This window comes from Apostichopus japonicus, chromosome 4 (genome assembly GCF_037975245.1).
Source record: "Apostichopus japonicus isolate 1M-3 chromosome 4, ASM3797524v1, whole genome shotgun sequence".
NCBI lineage: Eukaryota > Metazoa > Echinodermata > Holothuroidea > Aspidochirotida > Stichopodidae > Apostichopus > Apostichopus japonicus.
Genome location: NC_092564.1, coordinates 4,607,006 through 4,632,673, shown reverse-complemented (window position 1 = coordinate 4,632,673; position 25,668 = coordinate 4,607,006). Strand labels below are relative to the sequence as shown.

At 36.1% G+C, this 25,668-nt stretch overlaps 2 protein-coding genes across 5 annotated transcripts in view; one reads left to right on the top strand and one right to left on the bottom strand.

The window, feature by feature from the left end:
• Nucleotides 1–13,260, top strand: part of LOC139966212 (transcription factor CP2-like) — a 33,531-nt gene extending 20,271 nt beyond the window's left edge. For both annotated transcript variants that reach the window (XM_071969011.1, XM_071969012.1), the window contains 4 exons: nt 1,295–1,344; nt 2,701–2,843; nt 3,580–3,631; nt 5,493–13,260. In XM_071969011.1, the coding sequence (XP_071825112.1) occupies nt 1,295–1,344; nt 2,701–2,843; nt 3,580–3,631; nt 5,493–5,530 (283 nt within the window). In that variant the 3' untranslated portion in view covers nt 5,531–13,260. The remainder of the gene's footprint in view (nt 1–1,294; nt 1,345–2,700; nt 2,844–3,579; nt 3,632–5,492) is intronic.
• LOC139966213 (LIM and SH3 domain protein F42H10.3-like) overlaps nt 11,214–25,668 on the bottom strand; it is a 39,673-nt gene continuing 25,218 nt past the window's right edge. For all 3 annotated transcript variants that reach the window (XM_071969014.1, XM_071969015.1, XM_071969016.1), the window contains 2 exons: nt 16,638–16,729; nt 11,214–16,016 (listed from right to left, as the gene is read on the bottom strand). In XM_071969014.1, the coding sequence (XP_071825115.1) occupies nt 15,840–16,016; nt 16,638–16,729 (269 nt within the window). In that variant the 3' untranslated portion in view covers nt 11,214–15,839. The remainder of the gene's footprint in view (nt 16,017–16,637; nt 16,730–25,668) is intronic.

Below are 25,668 nucleotides of genomic sequence, written 5' to 3'. Positions count from 1 at the left end.
AACAGAGGTCAAAGTCTCAAATATTTGTGAACACGATAACTCAAAAAGTACATCTTTGTTGAACTTCATACATGGTATATACTTTCAGCATGTTGAGTACAAGAAATCCAATTGAAATTGGTGGAGTTCAAAGGTCATTTGCAGTAAACATTTAAGTGAAAGTCTGAAAATCTTGTATACACCATAGCAAAAGAAGTTCATCTTTCTTGAACTTAATCTGTAGTATGTAGATCTAGCTTGATGAGTGCAAGAATCCTATTGCAATTGGTAGAGGTCAAAGGTCATGTGAGGTCAACAGGCATCAAAACTGAAAACCGTTTGAAAATGATAACTCCAAAATGGAATCCAAGTAATGAAATCTGCTTCAGGCTTCATACTCTTACGTTAAACATGCACTTAAACCTCCTCAGTTTTCACCCTCTGAGATTCAAGGGGTCAGCAGGTTATCTCAAATGGGCACAAACTGGCCCAAGGGGTCAAAAGGTGATCTCAAACGGTGGAAAAATTAGCCATTTCTTCAATAATATTTCACAATGTATACACAATGTCATGTAACTCTCAACAATTATGAAAGGGACTTGCAACTCAAAATTATTAAACTGTATGTATATAAATGACATAGGAAGACTGTTCTTTTTGGATATTGAAACATTTTGGTCTAAAATTCAATACTTCAAATTCCTTATGAGTGAATGACATGGTTGATGCCCACAAGGTAACTCACTTGCTCTACATTAGTCAGATAAGTTAGGCAAATTGTATGGCAAGGAATCCCAAAGCTTCTCATTTCTTGTATTGTTGCTTTGTGCTTGGTACATATTAATTTTTTTTTTTTTCTTCACCTCAGTATATACACTTTTCTGATATATCTCATAATACTCCCACATGCAGGCCTCAAAATTCTCTCTATTTATTCCATCCGTTTACTGGTAAATTGCAAGTGGGTTTTGGTGGGTGGTTTTTCAGTAGAAAACAAAGCCACTTGCATCTTTCTGCTAGTAGATATAAACAGAATAAACATCAAAATCCATACAGTAACTGATATGAGGAAAATATGAACTTGATTTTATCAAGTAGACTATTTTAAGTAGTTGCACTTTTAGCAAGTGGGCTAAAGTTGTGTAATTCTTACAGGCCTGTCATTCCAAACACAGCTTTGAAAAAATTGTGAAAGTTGTTGTGGAGTTGTTAGTCACATCATTGGCGATTCAAAGTTCAGCATAGTATCATCTATGTATTTCCTATGTAATGCAGGGTATTAAGCACTATGTATTCTTTGCTTCTATGCACACAGACATGTACGACCAAAGCTCACCATTTACGTTTGCCAAGAACAACAGCCGGGTAAGTACGGTTTTCATGTTTTAAGTTATTAAGTAAATCAAATTCTTCAGCAAAATAGGAATTTTTGAATGAAAGTCTTGCAATATTGTAAAGACAAACTGATGTTTATTTTTTTCAATAAATACTTCTTCATATATGGTATGACTTATGCAAGCGAGTGAGATAAAGTTAACAGCGTAAATTAAATGTGATTGACTACAGCATGCTAAAAAAAAAGTCTAGAATTTTATTCATTTGAAAAGCATCGGTTTCGGTTTCCTCCACAAATCTTTATTGTACAGGAGGGAAGCAAACATGAATTGATCATATGCGTGGCTGGGCATATTTAACTAGTTATAAATAGTTTGAATATCAAAGAAATTGTTTTTTTATATGAGTATCACTTTTGGAAATCATACTTAGGTTCAAATATCAAAATAATTATAGTTCATTTCACCCAGGAAGTAGTTTGAAGCCAATTTTGTTATCTGATATTTGAGCTGCTCATTTGATATTTGTTTGGTTTCATCATGTAGGTAATCAGTTGAACAAGGAAATGTGTGAATGTTTCGCTATCTATTAATGTTTGTAGTAGTAAATACAAGCTCTTTTCAAATTTGTTTCCGTTTGATTTCACCAGAGACTATTAATTTGTTTTGCTCAAAAAAAAAAGATGCATTCAGCTGTTTGTTAGCCAAATTTCTTGTTGCCAATGGCAGCTATTTTCTCTGATATTAACACGTCCAAAATAAGGCTAGGCTGTGGTGTATCTAGCTTGCAACTGCTGTTAGGCTATTAATCAAAATAAAGTATAACAAAAACTGTTTAGCAAATCTGCTTACCCACTAAAATACCTGTGTAAGAGAATGAAATTAAGTCTATGAAGAAGATCCTGCTAGGATCGAAACGTTAGGCCCACAGACATTTACACAGGCTATAAAAATATTAACATTTTACTCTCTTTCTCTCTCATAGTGAACATTAGATATGCTTTTATCAGCTACATCTGTGAGCAATCAATATCGGCTCAACAGAATTTTGTAACAAGAATGAAATTGTTAGAATTTAAGAGAAATATTTTACTTGTTTTGATTACCATGGAGATTATGCACTAACAGCTTACCTAAATGACAAGATTTGTTGGTGTTATATTAAGTGAGTGTGAACAGCACTCAGAGATGTAGTTTTCACACATACTAGATACATATATTGGAAACCTTTCATTCTAAATAAACCTTCGATATGAATCCAACCATAAAGTCACTTGTAAGTTACTCCCTCATTCGGTTCTAGGTTGTTCTCAAAAAATTGTATTTATCAATTTCTTTTGAGTATTTTTTCACGGATTTGTGTTTTTGTTTTCTCGCTCCATCGCAGTTTATCATGCCCTCTACCTGGATCGACCTCTCATGAGCGAGTTGAAGGAGAAGCTTGCCGCCCTCTATGAGGAGCCAGCGCACAAAATATCTCGGGTTTTGAGACAGGGTCCAACCGGAATACGTGTCATTGTCAGCAATGAGGTACTTTATTACAAATATTTTTCATGCCCCTAACATTGTGTATTGTTAGGTTGAACCTTTCTGAACCTCTTTCTTGTGTTTGGTTGCCATGTTAACGATAATATCTCCGACCTAACAATGAGTGTGCAAGATATGATGATTGCGATTCGTCAGACTAGATCGCTGTGTGAGACATTTTCAGATTCCAAACATTTTGGTGCCGAGACACTTTCATGGTAATCGTGTTGTTGATGTAGTAAGGTCTGCAAAATTCTACCTCAGTCAGTATTCTTGGCTATCTTGTTTCATTTCCGTGAAACTGTCGTGTTGTATGTTTAAACCAATCAGAACATAGGAGAAGCAACTTGATCCAATTACATCAACACCCCATTGGTTGTTAATATCATTATCAGCATTTTTCATGTTTAAGTTTATTGTTACATCAAACATATAAAGTCATTATCCTGGTGTCCTTTTTTTTCATTTTTTTTTATTTGGCAAAATTCATATTTGTTCATGTATACATATATTTTTATAATATTAAACCTTTTAAGTGAAGGGGAACTGGGTGGGGGCATGGTATATTGTTGAAACTGTGTTATGAGTTGTGTATGCCAGGTTTCTTAACTTCCTGTTACGATATGTTTTCATATCACAGGTCTGTAGAGGTGTGTGTCAAAGGTCATCATGTTTGTCATGTAATTCTTAATATACACAAATGTTTAGGTTTCATGTATTTATCTTTTTATTGTCACAGATGATTCAAAACATTCCTGAAGAGAGTGTTTTCGTTCTCAACGCTCTAACAGGTCAGTACATCGCACAAAGTGTATCTCTCTTTAATTACACACATTTACCTACTTCTTAGACTCCCTGTAAACGTGCCAAAGAATACTAGACACCTTAACCTTAAATGGTATGTCTAAAACGGTGTAAATTGTTTCCATTACTGTTTGTATTTTAACTGTTTGCATTACAGTTCTTATTCATTCAGTCAGGCGCGGCGGAATGGAAAAATTATTGGGGGGGGCTAAAGTGTGGAGACTATCTAAGCGGAGCGCCACTATCGGTTGGCGCGGAGCGTACAAGAAAATTTTGGGTTTTTTCAAACCCCCAGATGGCCGGAAACGGCACTTTCCGAGTGTTTTATACTGCGAATACCTAGCCCTAAAATATGGGTCTCAAGCCTGCAATTTCTCAGATTGCACGTAAAAGTCTGTAAAAACATTGTAATTTGTATATTCGATGGTTTTTTTAAGAGAGTAGCTATTACTCGTAGCGTACTCGCAAAGATGTTTTGAGTGTAGTAAGGGCAGTGGCGGAGCTAGGGTATTGGTCATGGAGGGCAAGAATGGTCTGTAGGGGCGCTTTCGACACTATCTAAGCGGAGCGCCACCACAGGTTGGCGCGGAGCGTACAGAAAATTTTTGAGTAAAGATACTCCCTAGATTGCAGGAAATGACCCTTTCCGGGGCCTTGCTAATTTGCAGATAAACGGAGAATAAATAGGTGTCGTCGCCATTTTGTCGGAAAATTACACCAACAGAATATGACAAATGTCAATAGGTATATGAGAGCGCAATAAAATAGTCAAAAATCGCGAATAAGTAAAAAGTAGTGAAAAGCTGAAAAGGGCGCCAGCAGTCCATTTGAGTCCGTCAGGGGGGGGGGGGCATCCGCCCCCTGACTGTATATATGGACGCTCCGCCACTAAGTTAGGGGATGTTGGAGAACTGGCTGAAATGAGGCAAGTCATTGGCCTAAGAGGAAGTTGTGTTACGCTTACCGGTACTCACACTCACTGCTTCCACTTTTCACGGGGCGTGAAGACGCGGTTGGGGTGACAATGTGGTCTATAGCCAGGGGACGGGCCGAGGGTCCCCCAGCAATTACTAAAATTATTACACCTATACAGTATACATGTGCATCGGACAGATCGACAAGTATGCATTGAAAAATGGGCAGATGCACGTTTCGGAGCCTTGGTAAATATTGGGGGGGCTTATCATGCATTTGCCCCCTCAACTTTTTTATTGGGGGGGCTGAGCCCCCCCAAGCCCCCCGGTTCCGCCGCCACTGCATTCAGTCCAGAAATCAAAAACAAACATTTTTGATATAACGTCTGGCAGATGTCTGCCAAGACTACTGTATTCATCACCGCCAATCTTTTTATATTGTCCAGTTAAAGGGTGTGAAGACTCCCGCACAAAAAAAACGTCTCATGCTGGTAATCTGACCTAGTTTCGAATGAGGTGTAACAGAAGTGTTAGACACCACCATCGATCCCAGAAAATACACTCACAGCTTGCTACTGTCTGTAATTAGACACTAGTGTATGGTCAATACATACAGCTACGGTCAATACCCACAACACAGTGTTCATAAGCAGCGATGGACATCTCAGGTCTAGATAAAAGATAACAAGGTATGACGTTACTGTCTGCATTTTCTAGCGACAAGAAGAAAACTTCACTTGCAAGCAACGGAAAGTTAACTTTTTCAGAGCGTGGCACACAGTTTGGGGCGAGACTTCAATGCCTTTAAGTCTTCCCACTTACCCATCCTCATCATACATAGTTTATGTGTATTTTGGTGTGTGTGTCTTTTTCAAAAATGTACTTTTCACTTTTTAAATGTTTTTGATTTCTCTTCCTCATTTTATTACTGCAGATCCTGAAGGGGATACCTACACTATAGTTATGAAATAGAGGCTAATGCTGCGAGGATACTGTTACATTCCAATATGTATAAACTCTGACAAAGGAAGTATCCAGACAGCTTCTCCATCTTCTTTTTTGCTTCTTTTTTGTCTTTTTTAACATGTCAATGTTGCTCACGTCAAGCTCGTTAAAAGAAAACATTAAAAGGTGAAGGTTCTCGGGGTATAAAAATTGGAGGAAGGAAGTTTCATTGTTTGTCTAAGAGATATCTTCCACAACATAAGCATCATTGGTGTAAAAATTACTTTATGTTGATTTTAAATTAGGTGATTTTATTATTCCTTCCCAATGACTTTTGTTTTTTTCCTTCCTGGATCAAGGTTTCTAGGTATAATTTATTTCTAAATTTAACGGTTCATTACTCGCTATTTTGACAGACATTAGTTTGAAGACAGGATGATGAGTCACAGTCATATACTGTGAGGAAGATTTGCTTTGCTAACACAGTCTAAAATTTATTGCTACTACTATTCTGAGTTTTAAACAAACCGTTTGGTCAATTCCATTGGTTAAAATCATGGTGTGGACTGTAAATTCCGTCAATAACCTTTGGTTTGGTTTTGGTACGTCTTTTGAGTGTTGTCAAATCATTGTTGATGGGTGTGAATGGCCCTTGTTATCGTCAAGCTTTACTGGGTATGATGGAACCTTGGTAGTTACTGGATAACCTTTGCAGGGCTATGATGGACCTCGTTGGGGATGATGAACCTTGGTAGTCACTGGATAACCTTTGTAGGGCCTGTGCTGGATCTCATTGGGGATGATTAAACCTTTGACCCGTAGTTGTCAAACATTTGGTGGGGGATTGAGTGGGGTGGGTGGGTGAGATGACCAAACATTGCTGGGTATGTCAAACTTTACTGAGTGTTGTTAAACCTTGACCGGTGCTGACAAACATTTGTTGGAGGGGGGAGGGAGGATTAAATGATAGAACATAGTCAAACCATGCTAACACTGTGAAACCTTTACAAGGTATAGTCACTTAAAAAGTGGGTATGATAAAAAAAAAAATTTCTTGGTGTAAATTTGTCTTGGTTTCTAAATTTCTTGGTCCACAGTGTATCAGTCATTGTTTTCAGTATACGTCAAGGAAATTATTTACAACTACTACTGCTTCTAAATAGTTTCCTTTGGAAAATGTATTTTTTAAAGGCAAGAATATTTATTGTAAAATACATGCAAAAGAATGCTGATTGCTCATCAAATTTGTATTTAATGTAACTCTTGAACTGATATGAGTTTTTAATTTGAAATAATCAAGAAAATTTTCAAAAGGTTGTGTGATCAAAATACATGCACCAAAATGGTCGACAAATTTTTGGTTTTCGATGATAATCTTAACCTATGCAGTCATGCAGGCTGATGAGTTTGTGTGTGTGTGTGACGCCTTGCTTGTAAACACGATATCTCAAGAAGAGAAGCTTGGACCAACCTCATATGTGGTATGTAGTTGTGACACAATAAGTACACAAAGCCTATTGTTTTTTGTGAAGGTCAAAGGTTTAAAATCCCATTTGCAATCGTTAGTTTGGGAATGGGAAAAGAAGGGGTTTGTTTGTTTGCTTAAAATGTTCTAAATACCTTACAAATCGTGTTGAAAAGAAAGTCTCGATAAATATAATATCAGATTGTTCCAAAACTTTTCAACTTTGATATGGTAAAGTTTGGCAAAGTGCATACATGTAAAAATGTTGCAAGTGGAATTATTAAAGAGATATATCCAATATTTGGAAATATCCGATATGCCATTATTGCATATTCCTTAGCCAGTGCAAACTGTAAAGTGTGGTTTAATTATTGTAAGAAAATCAACTCTTATGAAATCTTGAATATTTTTCTTTTTTTCCTTCTTATATTGCTCAATATGAACTCAACTTGTATGGTTAAGTTTATTGTCAAGTTAGAAGCTAAATTTGAGTAAATTATTGTAAAGTATCAACATAAAACGGTAGATTATCACAATATTTCCCAACTTTATGAAGAAATTATTGCATAAAAAACAGAACCTCAATCAATTTTAAAGACATTATTAAACTCAGTGAGAAGTTTAGTACGGATGCTACAAAATGTTTTATTCATTGCTTGCTGGTCTCTTTATTTTGAAAGAATCAGTAACAGAATTTCAATACCTTAAATTACAAGCGTGTAAGAGTTTCTGGTCTGTAACATATTGGTTTATGTTAGAGTTTAATTAGAGGAAGGTTGCAGGATGAGGATGGGGGGGGGGGGTGAGGTTAGGATACTTTCATTCATAATTAAGCAAATATATTTGGATTAAGGTAACGAAGGGACAATAAGTTACGTTACCACTTTTAGCAGCCTGTATTTTTATAATAAATAGTGAATTTCCTAGTATTTTTAAGAGACAATCATTATTTTGTAAAAATTTTCCTTTCTGCAATATAGTTCATGATAATCTGATTTAATAAAGATATTAGTAGACCTTCGAATGGCAGGAACTGGATTAAGTCAGGGGAAATAAACGATATTTATGAAGACAGAGATTTACTTGTTCATATCAAGACAGTTTAGATAGAAGTTGATATACAAAACCAGAACATTTTTTGGTTGCAACCAGGTAATAAAACAAACATGGAGATGGTCCCTTCGAGATTTCCAGTGAAAAAAATGAGCAAAGTTACTACTTTGTCTACAAGTTTGGCGATTTTTTGGGGGGCTGGGGAAGAGGTGGGGAGGCTTCCCCTTAACTTACATTTCTACTCAGAATGCTTGTATTTGGTGTTTATTTTCTGAATTTTTTATTTCTGCTTTAGGTTTTACACTTTCATTTTAGACTATTGTTTAAATTGTCTTCTATGAAGATTTGAGAACGGCAAGTACCTCAAGGTAGGAATTTTTGTATAGAAATCAGTCTTGAAGAGTATTATGTTAAATCAAAGTTTCTTGTAAACATTGAGTTGTTCATGCAATTTATTTCTTTAGTAAATACATAAGGGTGTGAGGAACACACAGAAATTATGAATGAAATGCCATTTGATGTCGTTTATTTTTGTCATACCTCGATTTTCACCAAAAAAAAACCCAAAACAAAACGGAAAGCCAGTTGGCTATGGAGCAATATGCCCAGGAATTAAGTGAGAACCAGAAAAGATCAGAGATAATCCAACAACCAATTAATGCACTGATAAGGATTACACAGAACAGACCTTTGAAACCCCTTGAAGCTCAGAGTGTGTACACTGGTGAGGGCCACTTGAGTGTGTTTTAAAGCACCTACACTAGAGTATCAACTATTTGAAGCAGCTTTCATTTCCTGGATGACTATATAGGTATAGTTGAAGATCACTTGAGATCTATGATACATACAAGCCCATTCAGTAAACTGAAGTATAGTTACCAAAATATGCTCACCAAAAGAACATCATAGCATTGGAGAATTCTAACATTAATTGTAACTTTGAAGTTGACCTCTACCAATTTCATTGGGGTTCTTGCACTCACCAAGCTGGATCTACATACTGAGTATGGGGTTCAACAAAGATGTACTTTTTGAGTTATCCTCTGTATAAAGTTATCAGACTTTGACCTCTGTTGACCCCAAACTGACCATTGAACTTCACAGGAAAGAAAGGGTTCTTGTCTTAATAAGACAGATCCATATACCAAGTATCAAGTAATCCACCATAAACTTTTTTGAGATAGTGTGTTTACAAGCGTCATATACACACACAAACACACATCAACACCATCGCATAAATTCCTTCTGCCTTTGGCAGGGAATCAACCAGAGGAAAAAACCCTCCTAGTGGTTACTTGCCTTTAAATACTGTACATATGCAGAACAGGAGTAGTTTGTAAGCAAATCCAGCTTTATTTGCTACTGGAAAATCATGAAATCTGCCATACCGTAATAGCTGATTGCAACCTCTTTTCTCGGTTGCTCTAAGCAGGTGTTAGTTGAGAAATAGGGAAATCCCCCTCTCCCCTGTAGCTGCCTATGATTGGGGGAATTCCAGGTGCCTATGAGATAACAAAGGAGTGTGCTTTGTAATATTTTACAATATCTACACCATGGCATATTGAATTTGCTGAAATCACCAGAGGACATGCTGTGTGACTATCAATATATTTTGAGGTTTGTAGTAATGAATTTCGATTCCAAAATATTTAGCAGGGGCAATTCCACTAACAGTCTACATATGTTGTTGCACTGATGCTCTTTTATCATCAGTAACAGCACCCTGCTTTAAGGATGGAAAATGCTGCCTTCTCAATCTGGTCTGGCTGAAAAGTGCACACTCATGCTGAGCGTTGCTTTCTAAGGGAATATACATTCCAACTGATATCTTGAAGAGAAGAAAGTAGCTACATTGTAACATATGGAATTTATCACCAGACAGGACAAGCAGTGTTTCTGACAGAAAAACAAAACAAAAATGGGGCAGAGATGGCTGATCAACCACTCGTAAAGGTCAAGAGGTGAACAAGCTGATACAAGTAATATTATGACAGTAATTCATCCATCATGCCTAGTACCCATGAGTAGTTTAGTAGAGCAAAAACTCCTAGGAAGAACTTAATTAAACAAGCTTGGCTTAAAGAATTGTTGTCCATAGCTAAGAGTTTTTTTCCCCAGTGAAACAGCAGCTTGTGAATATGTAACCTGTTTGCACAGTAACTTATTGAGCAACCAATTGAATATCAGGAAGCCACATGCAAAATATGAGAGACAATAGTTTCCTATCTGGAGATATCGTGTTTACAAGGATTTCAAGTTTTGACCACAAGTGACCTTAAATGAACTGTAACCTACACCAAATTGTGTGCAAACTTAACTCTACATAAGGTGTTCATATGCATATATGAGCTCCTTTGATGTTCAGGTTCTGGAGAGAGAGCATTTCACATTTTGCCCTCTGCTGATCCCAAATGACCTTTCACCTCCACCCACAACAATAAAGTTCTTGTACTCATTATAAGGAAGCCATATGCAGAATATGAGAGCCAGTGAAGTTTTCAAATTGCGTAAAACCTTTACACTACATAAGGCTATCCTACCATACATACATGAGCTCCTTTCATGTTCAGGAGATCCAGCGTTTTCGAGATTTTCACACTTTGCCCTCTGTTGACATCAAATGACCTTTGACCCCCACCCAAAACAATAGGGCTCTTGTACTCATTATGGGGAAGCAACATGCCAAATATGAGAACTGCAGATGTTACCTATCTTGAGATATCATGTTTCAAAGCTAGGGTGTCACAAACATGCCAACATCACTGCATAGGTCACATGCCTGCCAATGGGGAGTAACCAAGAATAGAAATCTGGTTACTGACCTGCTTGGAAGAATATAGTAAGAAATCTGCCCATTTCCATGACCAAGGCAGTATCTCTTTGTGAGATCAAAATGCATCTTCTTTGTGAGAAAATGCATCAAAATATTCTTCTTCTGATGGAGTGAAACTATAGTTATAGGATCAAATGGCATACATTACAAGACCAAGACCATTATTGATCAGTAACATTTTGTAGGGACAATAAACCTTTTATTTGTTTACTTTATTTCTTACTTTAAACTTTGATATGGTATCACACTAGAGTCATGCATGGACCTGTTATCTTTCACCAACTTATATCATTCAGTGAACACAAATATAACATTTACATATAAACGCAGACTCTTGAAAGAAAACACAGTGGAGAACATTACAAATTCAAGCTTAGAATTTATTGTTACCCTTTTCAAAAAATTGAACACTTTCTTCCTTCTTTTATTAAATAAAGTGCAAAGAGTTTTCTATGGCATAATCGTCATTTAACAGGTTAAAGTCAGATGTGAACCAAACATTTTTACCAAACAGAAATGGGAAAAAAAATGTGGAACAAAAAGCAACCCAAGGCATACAAGGCCAATATTTGCTGCTATGACTACATAAGTAAAAATTTGGTGAATATCTTCTACAAGAAATATACCAAGAAATAAGCTACTTTGACCTTCGAATAATGTTTGCAAAAAAAAAAAAAAATGGAAGGCAGCCCTTTAATATTTCTGCTACTTTATTATGTACACTTAGACAGGGTTACATTGTGAACAGAAATTTATGAGTATAAAATGGTTACTTATCTACAAGGGTTTCTGCGGAGAGTAGAATGTCTACTATAAAGCGTTCCTGTGATGCCTACCCATATTGCTATTGGCTTCTGACTAGACTGTGGCTAGGTTCTACTTACAGTATGGGCGTGGCGGTGCCAAAACAGGCATAAAATGGCTTGACTGAAATTGTCCTTTAACAAGTGTTAGCAAGGGTATTTTCTTTTGCTATTAGTTAACAAAGAAAAGATATTCTTTTGGTACCAGGATGTACATTACATCCCACCTCTAGTCTTGTATTGAAATGATAATAAAGACCTGGCCTCTTTGCTAAAGCAAAAAAAAAACAACTCCAAATTACAGTCATGATACCGATACAAACTTTCTGGTAACAGTATTAATTCCATGAAATTGGTCTGAATGACCACTAAGTAAAACAAGCTAAACATTAAACTTCCCTGGAAGTAAAAAAAATTTTTTCAAACAAAGCCCAGCCATCACATGATATAAGCTCCTTTATCATCGTAGATCATTTTCATCTCAAAATATAAAATAAATTTGTCATGTTTTGTCGATTCTAAATCTCAAAAGTGCATATCCTTTTTGCCCTTCTTAATTTCTTTTTATTTAATTTTTTGGTTTTTTTGGTGGTTCTTTAAATTTAGTACACAGCAACGGAAAACTAAACCTATAGCATCTCACTAATAAAAAAGCAACTAAAAGGCAAAAACATCCAAAAATTGGTAGACTAGAAAAGCTTTCAGACAAACATTAATTGAACCTGCTGAACATGAGTTGATTGGTTGTGGGACTTCCTTACTGGTTGCTCCTCTTAATGATCGCATTATTATAAGTAAATTTTTAACGTCATCAAAGGCTGGGCCATAATGGCAGGAATATGTTCCGTGGCATGTTTTACGATCGAGATATATTTCTGGAGAGACGGTTCCTGAAATAGAAATAGTTCTGCGGCAAATCCACTGTGGGATGAACATCTGATCGATGACTTCAAACTGCACACCTCAAGGAAAGCTAACCTCATTTCATGGTTTACTGAGAAACCAAACAATGACATAACCATACCATTGCATTTTATGCCACCTGGCGGTGACCTTCCCATTTGATGGACAGGGTAAGCTACCTCATTGCTAGGGGTCTCAGGGTTCCTCTCGTCTCTAAGGTCAATATAATCCTATAAACATACCTTCATCCCACATGCCAAAAATGGAAAAATTAAAAAAGTTAGGATAAACAAGAAACAGGAAATTTTACCAAACAGGTGAGGCAAGAGATATTCCTTCTTTTTTTTTGCTTTTGTTTGCAACAAACCTTTTATTTTTCAGAAACCAATTAAGAAAATAAACCAGTCCCATTTCTGATAATTTTCCCCAAAACAGCAATAAGCAAATACAGAATTTTAAAGTAAAATACCAAAAAAAGACCACCATGCAAATGTGACTTTGAGAATAAAGACAAATAACAATCTTTCACATCAATATTACTGTTTACCTACAGAGGCACTCTCGGTATTACAGAACTAAAATGTGGCAAGAGATCCTCCCACCCGCAGACACCATCCTGTCAAAAATTATCATCATCATAGAAACATCGATGTAAGTGTCAAAAACTTGCAACAGCTTTGGAATAACACAGAAGTTTACCGAAACAAAACAAAAATCTTGTCAGCAAAGCAATCCGGTGAAGGTCAATACCACCCAAACAATCGGACTCAAGAGGGTAAATATAAATCCAGAAATATTGGTAAAACTGACCACATCTTGGACCAACATTCCCTTCTTTTTATCCTTCTTTCTTTCATCAATCACCCAATGTATATCTATCAGTTCAAAACACAGCATGCCTACAACATTTGACCAAATTATGTTTTATTTTTTTCATATGTAAATTATGTTTTTTTTTTTTTTTTCATATGTAAGCCTGCTCGCACTCATAGCTTAAAATGAACACCAGTTGATTTTAACAGGGGAGTGGAAAAATTTCAATTATTGTCATTTTTTTATTTTATGATTGTTAAATCTTAACTGTACACTTGATCAGCTCAGGTGACATGGTCATTATTGGCCTACAGTGAAATGAAAGTGTATATAGAACACAAAACACACACACACATCCAATTCTAGAAGTTTGCTGTTAGTTATTCAGAAAGGGACAAAATAATGACAAAAACATGGACTTTGATCTCTGTAATACAACACTCTGATGAAAATATGTAAACAGCAAGTAGCATAAATCCTACGGATGATAATGATACCAGAATCACTATAGCTCTCTTGCAATGCTTAGATCAGTCTTCTAAATGTCTCTCTTTCTGTGCGTGTGTGTGTGTGTGTGTGTGTGTGGTGAGAGCTAACCTTTGTTGTTGTTTGTTTACTAATACTGAAGGTAACTGAAAGATACACTTGATTTGTTACAATTTTTTATAATATTCATGATAATACCTAAAGCCTTTGGAAAGGTAAGCAGAAGCAGCTGCCACATAAAAAATGTCACACGAGTGTAACTTCTTTATGAAAAGTGTATGGAAAAGCAACAGTAAGTATCTAGTCCAGCAACCGACAAAATATCATGAATTGATACATTTCACTTCAATAAAAGCAGTGGTTTAACAAATATATAATATTTATTTAAAACTCATTGTTCAAATCAGTGTGGAGAGATAGACAGAGCGAGACAATTTTCAATAAATTTTTCGAAAATTTTACACTAATGAAATTATGAATATTGATCTCCTTCACCTCTTGAAATGGTATTTATAGAATATTGAAATAATTCAGAATCAATAGTTCCTTCAACTGTTTTTTTACTCAATTACAGAAATCTCTTATAAACAAAGCATGAGAGAAAATAATTGAAAATGATTAATAATAGGAAGGAACGGTATTGTACATCTTTAGACCACAGCAAAGGTATTTGTTAGCATATTTTTTGACCTCAGGTCATGCAAGACACAATCTGTGATAGCAGAGAGAGAGAGCAATTGTCTAGCAGATTCTATTCATATGCTGATGGGTACACATCCCTTCAATTTCAACAAACATGAAATCAATTCCTTCCTAACTGTGCAGTCTTCTATTTGTGTTAACACAAAATGAAACTTGTGGAAGGAGACAAAAATCATTTTCTTCTTATTCAACAAGTTGACCTCATCTAATATATTTATATATATGTTATCCTGGGATGGATGAAAAAGTCCTCTCAAATTTTTTTTTCCTGTTTTTTCCTTTACAGATTTGACATGACTGAAATTGCATATTTCATATTCAAATTAACGACTGTTGAACAACACTGAAGGAAATGACAGATAACACTTGTTGTTGAGTTTTTTTAAAATGGGATGCTCTTGGCCTTATGAAATGGACAAACACAGAGGGGAAAAAAGGAAGGAATTCTGAAAGAATTCTATTTCACCTCCTTCCCAAACCCAAATGAAACAGATGTGACTTTGTTCCATTATAACTAAGGGACTCTATATAAGTTTCTCAAAACATCACCACAACAATATCAAAGACATTTTACCAGGAGCAAAATGTGTCTTTTCTAAGTTTTAACCCATTGTAAATCATAGTCTGAGGCTATGTTCAACTCCATACCTTGAGGTGGTTTGAGAAAGGTCTTTAATGGTGATGGTGTGCCAACATTAAATAACGAGATTTAATTTTCTGTTCATACCATTTTCTATAACATTTCAACAGAACTCTGTAAACGCCTCAATAATTCCCCAGCCGTTTCTGCAAATTGTGTGAATTCAAACTTTGACTGATCATCATTAAATGGTGCTGGTTGCAATGGCATGATATTGTGAGTTTTGAAAGGTAAACTTCCATAACAACTAACCATCATTTCTTTGGGGCATTTCCCACCACAAATTCGAATTAATCTAACTACTAACGATACATGTTGAAAATGAGTGAAAGGGGAAAGAAAAACAAAGGACATGAATGTACAGAATATTCCACTGACGGGAAAAAGGAAAAAAAAATTAGCCAAAATTTTCTTTGAGATTGATAAGATTAAAAAATAATCACCATCTGAAAACGTTGTATCACAAAAATTTCTATACTATTCATTAGTCGTAATAACCAAAAATTGTTAACTCAATCCCACGAGAAGAAAAAAACACATCGCTGTCTTAAATCGAGAAGCTTTTTTTTCCTTTTCATGCTGTTACGGTAATAACTGGAAGAAATTTTGGGGGAAGTTTTACGTCCCGATTAAAGATTCTAACGCTCCTCCACGTAGTTGGATGGTAGCATGCCAGAATGGCCGGTTCGCTCTACAGTGCCGGTCATCCAACCATCGTCGATTATCTCTCCGTTGATGATTATGTCACCCTCCACGAAAGAGATCTCGTCATCAGCAGCTGCTACGTAATCGTAGATGGCCACGTAAGCAGGACCCTGAAAGACGACAGGATGTATGGTAAATGTCAAAATATTATATTAGTTTTGTAAAACTGTTAGGAATGTTGCCTAGTTTTTTCAACACACTTGCACCTCTGCAAGTTTGCTTTGGCACCACTGGCTCTGGGGAGTGTATAAACTCTTGCACAGTAGCCTCTTATGTCATATCTTCCTAGGCTTTATCCACCTGACAAAGTAAGTTAGTCTCTAATATCTTCCCTGGCCATATCCCCATTAGGCAATGAAGTAGCCTCTCATATTTTACCCTGACTTTCCACCTAAGGCAGTTTAAATAGCCTCTTACATCTTGCCTGGTTATAAATCCCTTAGACAGTTATCTTGTCATTTACACCTTATCTGACTATATCCCCTTGAGAGTTGGGTACCTCATATCTTAGCTGGCTATATCCCCCTGAAGCAGTTAAATGGCCCCTTACATCTTGCCTGGTTATAAATTCCTTAGACAGCTATCTTGTCATTTACACCTTATCTGACTATATCCCCTTGAGAGTTGGGTACCTCATATCTTAGCTGGCTATCTCCCCTTGAGAGTTGGGTACCTCATATCTTAGCTGGCTATATCGTCCTAAGACAGTTACATAGCCTCTTATATCTTACCTGGTTAAAGCCTCCTGGAGCAGGTGGTGCACTTTCTGCAGGTTCACCCGCAAAGAGAGAGCCAACCTGTTTAGGCTGCTGGGGCTGGCCAACTGCAACAAAATAAAACTTAAAACATTACCATCATATAAAGCAAACTGTCTGTACTTGCTAACAGTCCAAACACACTCTTAAATGACCCAACAATCAAATATATATTGGCCATGGACAATCACATGCTAATTTCTTTATATGTGTATACATATATGAGCCAGTAAAAGAAAAACACCCTCACAAATTTTGAACATTGTTCTTTTAATCTTTGCTTGGCAGTTGGTGTTCTCTCAAAGATAACCAAGGTTGTTTTCTCCACTAGCGGTAAGTTTAGCTTCTCCTTAGCTTTGAGTCTTGTCAATTATTATGAATGATTGTTGATGCATTCCCATCAAACTCATGTCTGTTGAAAGGTTTTGTCTTTTAACTAGCCTAAGTTGCTAGCCTATCTGACATAAGCAGAAGATATTAGCCACATGATTATATCTTGTCATGAGCATGATCCTTGGCAAACCTGTCACCTCCGTTTGTTGAAGTACTACTGTATCACCTAGTCACTTTGTTTTCCTTTAATGTTACTGCAACAAAACTTGTCTTATAATTCTGTGGTGACATATTCTCTCCCAATAGATCAATTCTCATCTACACAACGCATGAAAGTAAGATTGAGCAATAATATTTCCCCAAAACCATGATTCCAATATTATAATTCTACCACACAGTAACTATATATACATATATAAATATACATATGTACATGTATGAATGGAAAACAATTTACACAAAGTAAAAATTGATAAATTTTCAATAAATTTCTCCTTGCTGATGGTGCATTTTGTTAATAGAAGTTGTTAGCAGCATGCACCAGTGACAATGATAGTAAATGGCAATGAATAAGACTTACTGGTTTGTGTACTTACGGAAATACTATCCTTACCTGTCTCCAATACATTATGCACACTGATCTACCCGTGGTAGCCTATAAACTGTATACAACAGTACAGTATGTATTAGTTTTCAACCGATTATGCATAACAGAAAATACCGATTACCGATTATTTTTTTCATAATCGTACCGATTCCGATTATTTGAAAATGAGAAAATATCCCGTATATATACAAAATCGGCAAAAATGTTTGACAGAAACAACTATTGTTGTGATTTTCCCCTGTTTCCTTTTGCTTCATTGATATACAAGGCTCTAAGGTATCATTTTGTATGTACCAAATTACCTCTGTAGTTTCTCGGAAAGAAAAAAAAAAGTTTTTTGTTTTGTTTTAAATTTCCAAAATACGGAAATATGACATCCTACCTAGTCAGCACTGTGCTAAGCGAATGGCCTAACCACCTCGACGCGAATGTCACCTGTTAATGACTTGAAATGGGCTAAGAATAGTTACTCAAAATATCCATCTCAAAAAGTATCTCAGACAAACCATCCATCTTCTTATCTTATGTTTTTGAATAATGATATTTTCACCTTCCATATGTTTTTGAATAATCGGTATGACATAACTGGTATTCCACGTAATTTTTACCGATTCCGATTATTTCCGATTATGCAATATTCGTACCGGTTCCGATTAGGTTAATCGTTTGAACACTAGTATGTATAGCAAGCTAGCAGTGCGTATGTATAGGAGACAGGTAAACATAGGATTGAACTACATTAACATCTTTGCAAAGAGAATGTTTCTTTGCTGTTAACGATTCTCTTTGGTGGTAGAAAAGCATAGCTCACCAAAAGTAATTTTTATTGAAGGTTAATTGGAAGGAATTGATGATGCATTAATGTGGCTGTTAGATATGTGTTAGTAAGGTCTAGTCTAGGTTAGCTTGAGTTAATATACACAGTAACACAAATCAAGATTTGCAATGTACATTATAACAGATCAAGCGGTTCAAGTAGGGATCGACACACCATGTCCATTCTCCAAACAGCAACATAGCTCTTACATTGTTCATTCCCCCTAGGGATCAACCAACTTAACAAGATAAACATATTTGGCTTATATGAATATAAATATAGAGATTCTAAAAACAAACAAACCAATGGAGCTTGTGGACATATCAGGGTACCTTAACCTGTTCAAGCATGCAGTGTAAAAAAACTGTTTTTGTTCACAAATTTCTGACGCCAGATGATGACAAAACAAGCAAAGAACAACTCCAAAATTACCCTTTCATGCAGTGGGAATGTGCAACGATACAATGGAAATGAACATGACATTAATCACCATGGTAACTTAAAACCTATGGTTTGAACAACTTATCAAAAACAGTTTACAAAGTGAAATGTAGACACCTTGGTGAATCTGATATATATGTTAACTACATATATGCATTGTACTGTGAGAATACGTACAGCATACTGTGGCACTAACTGTGAAAATTAACACTACACAATGTGTACATTTATCTAGAGGATAACTGTTGTGCACAAAATAACAAAACCTGGGAGACAATAAATTACTTAGGAATGACATAACAACGTTCTTAAATGACAATGCAAAAAAAGAAATGATATATATACTGTAGTTTATGACGTGACAAGTCACTGTAGCTACAGTTATTATGTAGCTACAGTTATTTCACATAAAAATGCAGAATGTCATGGTGACCTGTTTTAAACTTTGTGTGATTTTATGTCCAAGCTGAGAATTAAGCAGACCGTGTGAACATGCAGTCACAAACATAAATTTTTGCTTTCCTTTGATCGCTTCCCTGCTGCCTTCCGGGATACATGAAATGAAATGTGGATGTCAACCCTGGCTGCTACCTTGTATTTAATGTAAGGTACTATGACCTATTAGAACAAACTCCCATCAAAGAAATGGTTTATTAAAGATTGGAATAAATTGAGAGCTGGCTGTCTCAGTTGGTAGGGCACAATGAGTTGTAATCATGAGATCTGATTCAAAACATATTCTTCACCAAAAAATGTCATTGCAGTATTGTAATTTCATTATTTGTGACTTTTACACCAAAAAACTAAAAAAACAAAACAAAACAAAAATTAATTATACGTATATATATATGACCATTAAAAAACAATCACAGCATGAACTATTGAAATCTTAGCTGTGATACATCACACATGCAATTAACACAGGTTATTAGGCTTTGCTTTTAATTATCTGGATAACGGTTGATGTCCTACACTTGTTTTGAAATATCATACACGTACTACATGGCATCATTTAAGTTACTATATAATATAGTGTACACAGATTCAAAAAATAATTTACAATGTCACCCATAATTTCACTTTCTGAATAAATTTTTTATATCACTTTCGAGTTGTTCAATAGCCTCGATCCATTATGCTAGACTAGGATCACGTGCGGGATGAGGAGAGTATACATACATTGGGATGATTCTCTCATAGACTAGACAAAGACTATTCTTTTTAGAACAATGATTCAAACTTTACTACAGGGCTGAGAAATAGCTGTATGACTGTACTGTACACAACTTTTTCTGTTTTATTCAATTTGTACATGTATGATTGTGGTACAACTACAGTGTCTTATTTTTAATGAGTAACACGCATGGTTATCATAATGGCTATAAATGCATGAAACATGCTTTCCTTCATCCCTTTTCTCGTCCCCCCCCCCCCCCCCCCCCCGCACCCTTCAAAAATCAAAATATCTCTGTCACAAAGAAACTTCACATGCCAGTTTCAATCGCAGTCTAGTTTTATCACTTAAAAGAAAAAACATAATTATCTGCAAAAATTCTTTCCAATTTGTGTGTGCATGTCAGGATGCGTTTGTAGTGTACAGTACATGTATCCAATTATGTGCAACAGGAGAGCTTTGCATTTGGTGGATTTCTTTAAACCTGATAATTACAGCAATGTGTAAATTAAGTACACTGCAGTACTTAGCAGTTCAATTCACTTTGCTTAAATTCAGCATTTTATTTTGGCACTTTTGGCATTACATACAGTATTGTACATAACATATTTTTACAACAGCATTATAAATGATTAACTTCCTGTTGTTCCAGCTAGTCTTATTATGTTTTCTGATATAATATATATACTTCTACAAGCACCCCCCTCCCCTCCACCTCAACTGAAGTCACATGTGCCTAAAACAATGCATGTGCTTTAATAAAATGTAATGACATCCCTTCTCATTTATTTCTTCATCATCATTTTATATTCCCATTATAACACTCTGATTACAGTCATTTGTCAAAAGTAATCATCATAACAGATATTTCAATGTCAAGTACAAATGGCTATTATTCTCTCATCGTAACATCATCCACGTATGCTCTCTGGTATTTAAATGAATACATTCACTAATATAACGTACTGGCAATCTATCATACAAATCCTGCTATTATAAACTCTTTAATTTGCTATTGCCATCAACGCATACTGTAGTGCTCTCGATACCGTTTCGATAGAAGGTGGAGACCGCAGACTGGAATGATTTGTCCATAAATAACGTTGCATATCTTTCATTTTAATATTTACTCCCATTCCCCCCCCCCCTCAACCCTATATGTTCTCTCATTACTCTTTGACTGCATCCTCCCAGAGACTAATGAACCTGCCATATCCCTAGACGATTTTTGTTTTTTCTTTATTGGGTCTTTCTTTCCCCCTGACCTCCCTGTTGACATCAAACATGCGTTATTAATTAGAGTTGGAAGGAAACAACGATTTGCCATAGATCGATTCCCCAAATAGGGAGAGCCCCGTGTGATACAAAACATGTGCATTATGGGTAGGTCAGGGGAGATACCTCATTCTTGGAATTGGTTGAATATTTTAGGCGGACTTATAACTGATAACAACTAGAAGGAGAATGTCTACAAGATGAGAGCTCAATGTACAGGGAGATTACTGGAGGAAGGCAGGCATCCACAGGATGCCATTACAATATCCTAAGACAAAGCCTATATACATGAATGCAACGTATGATTATCATGTGTGTGAGGAAGGCAGCCACAGGATGCCATTACAGTACCCTAAGATAGCATATGGATACAACCTATGATTATCATGTGCATATATACTGCACGCACAGTATAATTGACAATGTATGTTGCCCTTTATGCATGCCAGCAGGGTGTTAATATTCTCATACTGTTCAGTTTGTGCTGTACAAAGTCAATTATGAAATCATTGTCTGATGTAAGGCATCAACTAGAGAGCTTCGTGCCAACTAAAATTAAGTAATTAACATAGCTTAATGTTTCTAAACTCTACGTCAGTGTACCCAAAATTTTGGTGACATTCTGAGAGTGATGGTTAGGTATTAATTGATTATGTAAAAATCCATGGCAAACTTTTGGTGAAGGTTGCAGATTCCCAATTAGGTATGGATGGGAACTTTGTGTGGGGAGAGAGGGGAAGGTGAAGGGGTACAAGGTACAATAGTATAAATTCAAACTCATTACATAATGATAGTATAACCAATGCATATCTTTTAACATTAGCCAGCATTCGTAGACTATGAAGACACAACATGGTGACAGCCTCTATCCTCCAGAGGAAAACTTGCATTCAACAACATGAATCATGAAAAGATCCTTATTATGCATCCTGGTGAATTTCTATCGATTCCTACGTTTCCGTTTTTTCGAGATCACAACATTTGAAGTTGACATGTCTTGCAGGAGAAGTGATACATGACATAGAAGCACATGTATGTAAAAAGTTGTGCTATGTTTTTCTCCCAAAAGTTTAATGTTAAGTCTCTACTTTCAAACTAACCCCATTAATTGGTACATTGTTAACTTGGGTAAAGGTTGAACCCTATAACATCCACGGTCAAAACAATAATTGTACGTGCCCACGATCAATTACGTGATACAAAAATGTGACAAGTTCAATTATCAATATCTGGACAACGCCACGTAGAAATCGGATGCAAATTTCACCAGGATGTTTACAATATGTGTTCCTCTTTCATTGGCCAAAATTCAAGTTTGCTTTCAGACAATATCCTTCTAACACAGAAGGGAATTAGCATGCATGAACTTAAATGCACACCACTATAACACTCATGATCCTAGCACACTGCATTGTGTACTATCACATTGATATTAAAGGAGCATACTGAGTTGAAGTATCATCCCAAAGTGATGCTATTAACTGTGATCCTTACGTTACTCCAAACATTCATGTACCAAACATATTTTGCATGAAAAAAGTTTCCAATATTACAAAAATTGAGCAGAATGGATGAACTTTTTCGTCAGCAAAATGGCTAATTATCCAATGATATGCCACGCCAATAAAATTCTTTCTACTACATATGCATTTAATGCATAAAGGTCACACCGGGTTACCTCAGTACTGCGCAATACGGGTGAAATTTCTGGATATATGACCATCCCAATACTGTACTACCAGTGTGCGTACATTATAAATCGTGTTGTCAATCACCAATCGGACATGTCAGAAAATACCCACACGGACACTGATTGGTCAATTTGAACAACACGTTAAGTTGAAATTTTGAGAACAGTTAGCAAAATTTTCAGAAAATACTTAGGATTATAATGAAGGCTCAATGCCTTAGGACTATAGCGTAAGTCTAGTCGTTATTTATTGTATTTATACCCCTTGCTTTTTTTGCCATGATTGATTCGTTTCACGAATGGCTAATACACACACATTGGTAATACAATAACAGCATGTACAGGCTGCAAATAATAATATACTGTACCCCTGATTTGCCCATGTTTGGCTAGCTAGCTCTTTCGTGTTAACGAAAGCTTCAATACGCGTAAATGAATATTTGTAAACATCTATTAAGAGCTTATTTTTCTTTTTTTGGAGGTTTTGATTGGCAGTTATCGTTAGGTGTAACGGAAATTGCGAAAACACATGGCTCAGTTACATCTAGTAGTATAGGCCTAGGACATCATGTACGTCATAAGCGAAACAGGCAAATTGCTATTGTCGGATGTCACCTGATAGAGATAATTTGATTGGCTGATTTTAAAATATGAATAAGATTGGAAACATTTTTATAATTACTGTATCTTATCCTTCAACCAGCGAATAGCTGCAGCATTATAGCAGTTAGCCTGGCCAGGGAATTCAGTGTCCTTACATTCACACTGTATAACATTATAAGCAACAAGTTTACAAGGAAATAGAAATCTACTGGCCTTGGCAAGTTAATCATATCCTGATTACAAAGCGCTTTGAACAACTGAAGAGGTACATCAGATCCAACGTCAAAGCTGCAGGCTTTTGAGAATCCCTCCCTCAACAGCCATGTACCAATTTCCAGTGAGTGGCATTCCAAAGGGGTGACCTAACTTCACATTTTACGTGTCTGAATCTCTCCCTCCCCCCCTCATCCCCCCTGTCCTCCATGAACAAAGGCATCCTTCCATTTGTGTCCCCAATCAACCTTTTTTTTACTTTTCATTAATTGTTTGAAGTAAAAATTGACTAGCAGTAGACTACATGATGACACATGTATACTTCAATATAATAACATGCTTTCATGCCATGTAATATATTTTGATGCTACTGGACTTAATTATCAAAATTATCAAAAAACTTAACTTGAAAAAACAATACACAGCAAACTAGAGCAGCTTTTATTGTTGCTGAATCTCATTAACCCTGATAATTAACAGTACATAGCTGTAGAAGGTAGCAGGCAGGGGGGGGGGGTGGGGGAGGGAGGTTGTACATTATGTGCTGATTGCACAACCTTGAGTATAGTCCTGACTATAGAAGTCATGTCCAGCCTAACTATACATGAGTTAAGGATCAACAAAACTCAAAACCTAGATAATTTTCTCAATTTTAGCAAAACACACTATGACCTTGACTTTGAATATTGAGGTATATAGCGTAAACGTACAAACGGCTTCAGGAAATTGCCCTGCCCTTCAAATCTCTAACTGTATGCTGCTATCAACATACGGCATGGAATAATGCTATCACTACAGCAGGAAATCACACATTCACTGCAAGCACTATACTGCCACGTCGCCTAACAATACAGCTCCGAGGATCATGACCGGTCACCTACTTTCAGATTCGGCATACTTTTAATCAAGCTTTCAGTATATTTGAGAATGACATCAGATTACACTTGTTTTTCATTATAAATTAGCCCCAATACTTTTGTTTTGAAAATGATATCGTACAAAGTTAACTTCCTTCCCTTTTCCCACAACATACTGTGCATACCAAACTATCCCTCAACTCTTTACTAGACAGATCTATGCGTGTACCCTATCTGACAGATCAGTGTGTTACAGAAATGATCATGCATGTGCACTAATATATAGCTGCACCATGCAATCAATAACCTACAAATGATACAACACACATCCCATACTTAGGTACATGTGTGCACACACATTCATGAGTAAATACTGCATGATAGTAACTAAAACATAGGCACCACCAGGTCAGTATAATTAATGACTCAAACACATGACTGAACCTGGACTGATTTGTTTACTACAGGTATCTAAAAGGAAGGAAAATCAAAATCTCTTTCACTTGAATCCTTTCCAAGAAAAACAGACAAATTAATGACTTTCACAATCTTTCCTTATACATGTTAGAATTTTATGAACTGCAAATATAACAAATTTTCATACCATAGGCAATAGTGTACACAGCTTCTGGCCTCTTCTATATAGTGTCTATACCCACTTAGTGAGCAATAGGAGAGGGAGAGGGGGAGGGGAGGGGGAGGGGGGACTTAAAGTTCATCGACCCAAACTTGCTTTATAAGTATAGTCACTTTTAATGAAAAATTTACAATATTTCACTGCTAGTCTGCCTGCCTGCACCCAATAAATATTTTCCTTCAACACAACATTTTTTTTTTTTTTTTAAATTTGCTATCTTTACATTTTTTTGGGACCTGGATGTCAGAATAGCCAGGGGACTATGTTTGCTATATATTAAGCATTAACTCTATAGTAGACAAATTGGAACAAGAGCAGTTACTTCCATCGGGGGTTAAGGAAAAAAATTCGATTCCAGTG